This window comes from Centruroides sculpturatus, unplaced genomic scaffold (genome assembly GCF_000671375.1).
Source record: "Centruroides sculpturatus isolate CEXI.00-Female unplaced genomic scaffold, Cexi_2.0 scaffold104, whole genome shotgun sequence".
In the NCBI taxonomy this organism is placed as follows: domain Eukaryota; kingdom Metazoa; phylum Arthropoda; class Arachnida; order Scorpiones; family Buthidae; genus Centruroides; species Centruroides sculpturatus.
Window position 1 is genome coordinate 1,044,203 of NW_019384379.1, and position 9,651 is coordinate 1,053,853.

Below are 9,651 nucleotides of genomic sequence, written 5' to 3' on the forward strand. Positions count from 1 at the left end.
TCTTGGGCTACTCAAATATTTTACGTTTTTGATGCTAAATTAACTTCTGAAGTATTATTTTTTATTGTTTTTATATTTTTCAATATATTTATTTTGTTTGTACAAAATAAAAAAATAATTTTTAACGATACAATAGTCTTCATTAACATCGACAAAAATTCAACGCAAAGCGACACGCAATGGAAAAAAATTTCAACAACAGATACGTTAAACTATTTTTTCGTACATAATCGGTTATCTGAAATATCAGTTATCCGAACAACCCCAGTCCCCAATTGATTCGGATAATTGATGCTCTACTGTAAAACAATCATTTATTCAGATGAACAAATAGATCCATTTGATAAAAGAAATGCATCAAAAAATTTCTATGTACTACAAAACTTATTTTATGTAATTATGAATATTTTATATACCTTTGTCATAGTTTTTATTCCATTATGATATCCTTCTTTTCTTTTTAATTCTGAAGTGGATTCTTTTCTTGTTGTTGAATCAGGTTCCTGACCATAAAACTGATTACTTTTTACACAACTTGAAGGAAACCTGTCATTCTTATCATTTTCTTTGTCAGATGATAAAGAAACTTGTATTTCATTAGCGGAATCTTTATTATGTGAAAAAGAGTTTACAGTTTCTTTTGAATTTGACTCTATTCCTTCTTCTAATTTAGAATCTCTTGGTTTATAATAAGATGGAAGTTGAGGACCTATTAAAGAATCATTATCTTGCAATGTACTTTTCTTTGTGTTACTGTTGTTCTTTTCTGGTGCACAGCCTTGAACTTTTGGTTCAGTATCTTTTATATTCTTAACATTAGATTGACTTGAACTTGATTGAGAAGATTTTAATTTCTTTCTTGGTAATTTTGTTTCAATTTTCTCATCTTCTGAAGAATCATCTGAAGAAACATGTGGCTCAAAATATGTAATTGGTGTAATTTTTCTAAAAAGAATAAAAAAAAATTATAAGGAGTAAAAATCAAATATAAAATAAAGAAAATAAACAAAAATTAACTTTTTAATTAATGACAAGTAATGACAAAATAAATTTACATAGCAATAGTGATGAAAGCATTCAGAAAACTGAATAAATGATAATTATATAGTTTTGTAGAATAGTAATACAGTAGATTCATTTATTGTAATCACAAATACTGTTTTTAGCCATTTAATGTTATCAAAATTAGCATTTTTCAAATCATATATACTATACACTGAGTTGAAGATCCAAAAAAAGAATTTTGAAGAAGAAATCTACAGAAATGAAGAAGGATTTGTTAAATCTGGTATTCTATGCAACTATACACTGAATTTGGATGCTTGATCATGAATATTTACCCTCATTTAGAATTAATATGGGCTAGTCCACCTGTTGATATCATGGCCTATTCTATGAGAAAGACTAAGGTTTCAACCATTTCAGAGGAAGCATCGAAAGTACTTTGTATGTTATATTCAGTAATGATGTGAGAAGCCACCTTGCAGGGGGTTTGGACTCTTGTCACTTAGTGTGAGGATCAAGGGCATAGACAGTTGATCTATGTCACTTACTGACTTGCAATTGCAAGATTGGCTCATTAAAACTTTTTCTAGGAGGGCTTGTTATAATGTTAAAAGAAGGATCTAGGGCAGGGGTGTCCAACCTTTTTGTTTCTCTGGGCCACATTGAAAGAAGTCAAGGAGTTTTGGGCCACAAGTACTGTACATATAATATATACTTGTGGCCCAATATAGAAGTATATTTAAGGATTAACATATCTAGATTATAATAATAAATATTAAATCTTTATCATGAAAAAGGATATTTTAAAAAATTACTTCTACAGACACTTTCAATTTTTACTTAGAAATAGATAAATTCATTTATTATAAAGGAGACAAACAGAAATTTATTTGAAAAACACAAATATTNAATAACTTATCAGAAATCGCCCGCTGTTTGGTGCGCTGTTCCGCAACGAAAACAAGCTTGAGCAATGGCGACATCGAACGGTGTACACTTGGTAAGTAATCCTACAATTTTTTGTTTATAGCGTAGTTTATATGGATTATTCCCCAAAAAAATATACATATTTTGGAAATGTTGAGTCGAATTAGTCTAGAATCGATTAATTTTATGGAAGAAAACCTTTCAAACAGCTGTAGTCCGTAAACTTCACACGTGTCGGGCTGTGATTGGCAAGGACTCGTAAGAAATTGATTCATAAAGAACGGAACGTATCTACCGTGTTATAGGGGGGTCGACTGTATATAGATGCTCATATAGCATACAAATATGGGCAACAGTATACAGATTATTAACTAATGGTAAAGATTGTATTGATGCAAATAAAGCCCTTGGGGTATATACTCTATCCCTGTTTACAACAGCAAATTCAATAGACAACTTTCCTATATCAGCTAAACCATTAGGTCATTAGCACATAGGATCAGAGAACATAAATATGATATCAACAAAAACAATGTGCTAACTATTCTTGCCCAATACACAAGTGAACCCAGGATGTCGGTGCATTTCAGTGATGCCTGACTTAAAAAAACAGATCTACAATGAACACAAATTACAAACTGTGAAAATATTAGAGATTTTTACAGAACAATGTATTAATAGCAGAGACTGCAACGCTATCCTTTGCATGACAGTCGTTGTTTGATAACCCCTAAAAAGGAGGGCAACAAAGACATGACACACTGTAAAAACCATGGTGTTGTAAAAAACATAGCATTAAGGTTATTTCATTTATTTTTATTCTTAATTGTATTCTATTATATTTCTTTCTATTTAAATGTACAAAGTAAGAAAGTCACTTAACATCCTGCTACAGAATATAGAATGTACCCAAAGAATGTATGTTGAGCACATCATGTAACATGTATAACTCTGTTTGAGGTAGGTCAATAAAATCTTTCAGCAATCAATTCCTTGTGAAATTCTGACACTAAATGATGTGTCACATGACCCGCTTCCCATTTACAATCTTGGAGTTTCATTTAATACTGCTGCCATCTTGATGGCAGCCGTATTAAACGAAACTCCAATCTGTTTCCCCCTCAGTCTAATGTGTTCCTGACATGAGCAAATTAACTTTGGGTACATTCTATATTTTGTAGTAGGGGCATTAAGTGATTTCCTCCTAACCTGTATTTTATTTTGTTATAATTTTTTATTATATTGGATAATCAAAACACCCACTATGATTTAAAAAAATACAATTTACATCAAAGAATATTGTATTCCAAAAATAGAACCTCTATTTAAAAATCTGACAGTTTATCAATCAAACCAAAAATGTTTGTTTTGATTAAATTTAGTTGCTGGAAAAGTATGAAAGGCGTGTTTAGTCTCTTGATCCTTTATATTTAATCAAATTTGATATAATCAAAATCATAGATTTGTGTCAAAATATGTCTGAAAAAACTGCAAAACAAATTTCTTTACTCAGAAAAGGGTTTAATGTAAAGAACAATTTGCTAGCAGTACTTGCTTTTTCCAACATTCAACAACAAACTAATATACAGTTTGGATATTAAAGGTTGGATAAAAATAACAAGAATCTGATTTTGAAGATTGTTCAACTGAATAGAATTTGAATAGTTTCTTAAATGTTGACTGTTTATCTATATATGCAGTAGTTTCTCCTATTTATATCTTTCACTTTTAGAATTTTCTAATTTTATTTTTATTACATATTTACTTACCAAATTTTCAGGTTTGTTTGAAATTTCTGTGTTACCTGTAACAAAAGAAAAAAAATTGTCATTTTAATGATGTACCAGAAAACTATAAAAATCAACTGAATTTATATCAATACACATAGTCTGCACATAATGTATGATAATATTTATGGCTAACAGCCTTGGACTTGACTTAGAAGGGAGAATAAACAAATATTTGCTTAAGTATTTGTTTACTCTATTACTCTAACAAAAAATATTTATCATCATCAATATTTTTCTGTATAATAAAAAATAAAGTTACAAACTCAACTATCATACTATCAATTTATTACATACAAACTTCCATATTATGAACTTCTATATAGCAAATATGTCTTTATAACAAATTTTTGCATTGTACATTGTTCTTTCAGCCAAAACTGTATGTAAAATGGCTTCTAAATAACAAAGTTAAATTTCTATATAATGAATATTTTAATTTATAAGGACCACTGATCATTAAAAGTCAATTACTCCATTTCAACTTTAGGTTCAATTTCAGATATCAATCTGTAAACCCTTTGTAAAAACCTCAGCCCAGATGTGAGAAATACTCGTCATTAGCATTTGAAATCTTAGACGGGAGAGCGAGATTAGGACCAAATGTCATTGTTAACAGATAAATGATTTACAATTAATGAATGTCAAAAACGTTTGAAAGGTAATAATTTTGACAACTGCTGGACTAATTTTTGAAGTTAGTGAGATTTTATTTAATAAGTTGTCCAGTTGGAATTTGAAGAACTGTTAATATAGTGTTTAAGAATTACTAAAAAAGTTAATGTGTTGTGGGAAGTCAATAAAGGCTCAATATTGTAGCAAAAATTTGGAATTCTTGTGAGTAGTTTACCAACCATAATAACAAATCGCAAATCAATTTTGAAATTAACCAAAAATGTGAGATCTACAGGAAAACGTTACAGAACTTGCATTTATGGTAATGTAGATGAAACAGTTTTAATGCTTTTAACAAGTGTGAAGTATATTATGAACAGAGGATATTTTTTAATTGTTCTGTGCAACAAAAAATTACAATTTTTTTACAAAAATGTAGTTAAACTAAGTTGTGAGCATTTTAACACACCCTTTTTTTTGCAGGTATAATTACATCATTCCAACTGCTTAATGTATGAATATCAGGAGATTTTTAGTCAAAGACAGAACCAATCATACTATTCTTGAACAATCAGGTACAGTACAGTACATATGTTAGACATATGTACTGTATTTTATATATATATAAATAAAATATTTTATGATGAAAAAATTATTTTTCTTTTTATTTTTATAGAATACTCTTGAAACATCAGAAACTTTTTCCAAAAAGAAAATCAATGAAAATTTTGAATCAGGAAAGCTGTCAAGAAATCAAAGTATATTAAAGAGCTAGTACCAGTCTTTAAGCTAATAAGATGAAACATTCATAGAAGTTCCAAAGAGTTGGTACACTGGCATACATACAGACACATGCAACTTTCATGAGAGGGTATGCTGATGCTGCAAATTTTACAACAATCAACATTTTAGCGAATACCCCTTTTTCCCTTTGATCGGATTATATGTTTTCATAAATCAAATGCAATCACTTGAACTGTTCAAGTAATCAAATCACATTTAATTTATTAAAAATAATAACCCGATGAAGGTCTCTAAAAGTATTTGTAAATGTTTGTTTTTCCAATAAATGTATGGAAGATATCTTTTAGTGTTTCTATCATATTTGTTTTTATACTTTATTCAAAAAAAGATGGAACCAAAAATAAAATCTTGCAGAAGGCACATGAAAGGCTAGTTAGGAAAGTGCCTAAAAGGCTAAAAACTTAGCATAAATTTAAGGATATCAACACTTTACTAAATCTAAAAAATTCATTTCACAACAATTATTTCTGAAGTTTCTATACTATTTATATTTTAAACCAAAACAAAAATTTCAAAAATTAAACTGAGGACTTGATCCAATTTAGTCCTGAAAACCTCATATGTTATTAATTATAAAATTTGAAAATGCTAATTAATTTATAAAAATATAATCATTTTGATCTGACTTACTTAATATATTTTGATTTCTTGACAGCTTCCCTGATTCAAAATTTTCATTGATTTTCTGTCTGGAAGAAGTTTCTGATGTTTCAAGAGTATTCTACAAAAATAAAAAGAAAAATAATTTTTTCATCATAAAATATTTTAATGGATTAAATATTAATGATGTCTCTTGTAGTACCAGTTTATTATTTGACGTAATGCTAGGTACTTCTGCAAATTGTTGTTGATTTTTCATATTTTCAGTTTTCTGTTGATTCAATTTATTTAAATCTAAAACTTCATTTGATTTAATAAAACTAATCATAGGATAATCCTTTTCAATATCCTTTTCTGATTTTGACTGATTTTTGTTTGTAGAACTACATTCTTTAAATCCAAATCCCTGTCTTCCATCTTGTCTGTAAGTTTCTGAATTATAAACAGTTTGATTTTCTTCTTTTTCATCCTCACTTCCAGATTCTGCATACTGAACCAAAGTTTTTAAAACTTTCTAAAAAGATTTTTAAAAAGACAGTATTTATTAAATTTAATTATTATTATTATCCCAAATTAATATAAATTATATTATGTTTAATATTTTGCATATTAATCATAAATAATTAATATTAAATAATTTCAAATATATTGAAACAATTTAATGTTTTCTAAAATCAAAATTTAGGACTTATACCTCAGATTACAACTTTTACTGCATTATCAGGCAATTTTATCAATGACTGTACAACATTTGCTAGCACACCTACTTCATAAAGATCTTATGGCTTCACAAGCCTGGATTATAGTAAGTCCAGCCTCTCTACTTCACATTCCTTAGAATTAATGGTAATCTTAACCACAAATTTAAACCCACTATATATTCCCAGCCATATTATCATCAATAATTTTATGAAATTAATTACCAGTCAAAAGATTTATATAATATAGAGGATGTCCAAAAAGTCTAGAATCATAAAAGCATTTTATAATTTTTAACCACTTGAAAGTTGATTTAACTATCATCTGTCATATGCACTGTTCAATACAACGAAACTGGTACTTTTTCCTTCAATAATCAGGTACATTTCCAAATAAATAAACTGAGTGTATTCTTTAAAATTATATGCTGCATATAGTTTGAAAATAAATTTCTTCTATGAATTCAGACTTTTTGGACACTATGCATACTATTGTAGAAAGCAGCATCACAAAGAGATGTTTAGATTGAACTGTATAAATATGTCTTATAAAGTAGATGGAAGCAATATTATACTGCTAACTTCTGGACACAATACTGGACACCACTGAAAAACAAGAGTTGACAAGATGTAGCTGTATGATCTAATTGGGAATAACCCAGACATAGCTAATGAATGAATTGGTTAGGACATTCAGAAATTTTCTCAAAATTTTTGGATCTTTCCAAGAGATTTTTGTAAATAATGTAACCAGAAGTTCCTCCATCAGTAGGAAAGATGATCTTGCAGATGAGCATTATAACATTCTGCCTACCATATTGCATTTGTGGAAATAGTATGGCTTGGATTCTGGGAAATAATGTACTCTGAGGAAATGAGAATTACCACAGCATGTGAAATGTGGAGGAAATGATAGGCATTCTTAGTAAGACTATCATCAATATCATCCATAATCAGAACAGGACAAGAGAGAAACTGATGACCATCTGCCTTAAAAAATCACTTATAAATGTAGATATCAAGATCAACATTACAACATATGAGGAACTCATTAATACCATTTATTGGGCTGCTTTTAATTTTAAAAATGCTCTGATAAAAGGCATCTATCTATATAGCCCATTGAACACGTGTCCGTCTGTCCATCCGTCTGCATAACGGTATGCCAAATACGGGCACTAGAGGTGCCCTTACGATAATTTTAAATTAACAATAAATTATTTTTATTTGTAATAGGAATTTATTATTTATACCATGGAATGGTATAAATAATAAATTCCTATTACAAATAAAAATAATTATTATTAACTATTAATTATTAACTATTATTTATACCATTCCATGGTATAAATAATTATTATATGCCTTGCCTTGCCTTATTATATGCCTTGATTAACCTTGAGTCAAACGATGTTTACAACATCCCATGACTCAAGTCAGTGAACGTTGTGCATTGACTCACAGGAAATTTGTTGAAAAAATGGCAGATACATTTAAAATTCAGGTTTACAACCGAAGATAAATAAACAAATTAAACTATTTTATAGTTTTATAGAATGTTTAATAGATAGAAATATAGATCTGTATGACGCGATTGGGACTTTAACAGAGCTGTAGAGCATATTGATAGGAACAAAAAAGTCAAAGAAACCGTGCCTCATGGGAATTTGTAAAGAAAGCTCACTAGGGGGTACTAGTACCGGGCTACTAGTACTTATAAATCCAAGTCAAAAAGATTTATTGAGATGATGGAGAAGCAGAAGATCAGATACAGTAAAACCAGACCTACATTCTGTCTTTGACATATGTACTTTCTTCTTTAGTGGTAACAAACATTATATCCATGTTAAAGTCTTAAGTTTAATAAAAAACATGTAATGAAATCTCACTTGCACTGTTTAAGTCACTTGGTATCAGTACAACTTTTCAAACCTCTACATTAATTATATACATTAATACATTAATGAATGTGCCAGGTCAGAGTACCAAGTGGCAGAAACAATTTTGGCCAGGAGTGTATGTGAGATCTCATTGAATAAACAAATGCCAACAAATAAGATAATCTATGCAAAATGAAGATCTTCAATAATAAATTATATTAGAAATTGATACATCAAGTTCTTATGTAAGTAAAAAAAAACCATTAACATATTATATCAAATCAATAGCTATTTTATTTTTAAAACAGATTAAATTAAAGTATTAACTTATTAGTTTTTTTGTAATTGCTTGCCAGATAATTATTTTAATAAATCCTCACTAATTTTTTTTTACATCTATTTTAGGTTTTAAAATAGTGGTTACAAGGGGACCTTACGGTCTCAGAAATTCAGTTCGGGATGAGACTTTGCAGGTTAGTAGTATACCTCAAGGCCACCCAGAAGAATTGTAAAGCACATTAGCCAGAAGATTCCGAGAAAAAAGGCTCTAAAGTTTTAAGCACAGCTCATATACTGATCGATTTTACACTATGGCAGCACAGCGGAATGGCTGAGTCTGTAGCGAACTCGCTTGCAATGTGGGCGATCTAGGTTTGATCGTACCTTTGGTGAACTTTTTTTTTAAATTGTTTTAAAAATTGTAACAACTTTTAAATAAAGTTAATGACCTAAAAATATTATCAATTAAATCATAAATAATTTTATTTTATTTATGAAATGACTATTACAGCTAATTAAAATGTGAATTAATGATAATATTTTATTTTTAAAAAGATGAATAATTTCAAATGCATTTTTGTGGAATAACTGTCAACTTTCACACCTGGGAGCTAATCATTTGGCAAGTTTTCACAAGTCAGCAGTAAAAGTGACACTTTCACATAACTTTCAGACATATTGTCTTAAGTTCATCAGTTGAAGATAACAAGGAATTGAAAAATTCTTCGAATTGAAAAATTCTTCAAATTTAAAATGAATATTTTTAACCTCTCCACAGCTTATAATATCTTAAAATTTGTAATAACTTTTTAATGACAATAGTAATTAAAGTTTTAATTTACCTCCATTAAAAATGCATTTTGAAATTATTCAACTTTTTAAAAATAAAATATTATCTTTAATTCACATTTTAATTAGCTGTAATGGTCATTTCATAAATAAAATAAAATTATTTATGATTTAATTGATAATGTTTTTAGGTCATTAACTTTATTTAAAAGTTGTTACAATTTTTAAAACAATTAAAAAAAAATTGCCGAAGGTATCAGATCAAGA

The 9,651-nt window shown here is 28.5% G+C and overlaps 1 protein-coding gene across 1 annotated transcript in view; it reads right to left on the reverse strand.

The window, feature by feature from the left end:
- Positions 1-247: 247 nt before the first annotated feature.
- The window catches only part of LOC111617857, a 45,991-nt gene continuing 36,587 nt past the window's right edge, over positions 248-9,651 (reverse strand). Inside the window, exon 8 of the mRNA XM_023359183.1 lies at positions 248-945. Within this exon, the coding sequence (XP_023214951.1) occupies positions 390-945 (556 nt within the window). The 3' untranslated portion in view covers positions 248-389. The remainder of the gene's footprint in view (positions 946-9,651) is intronic.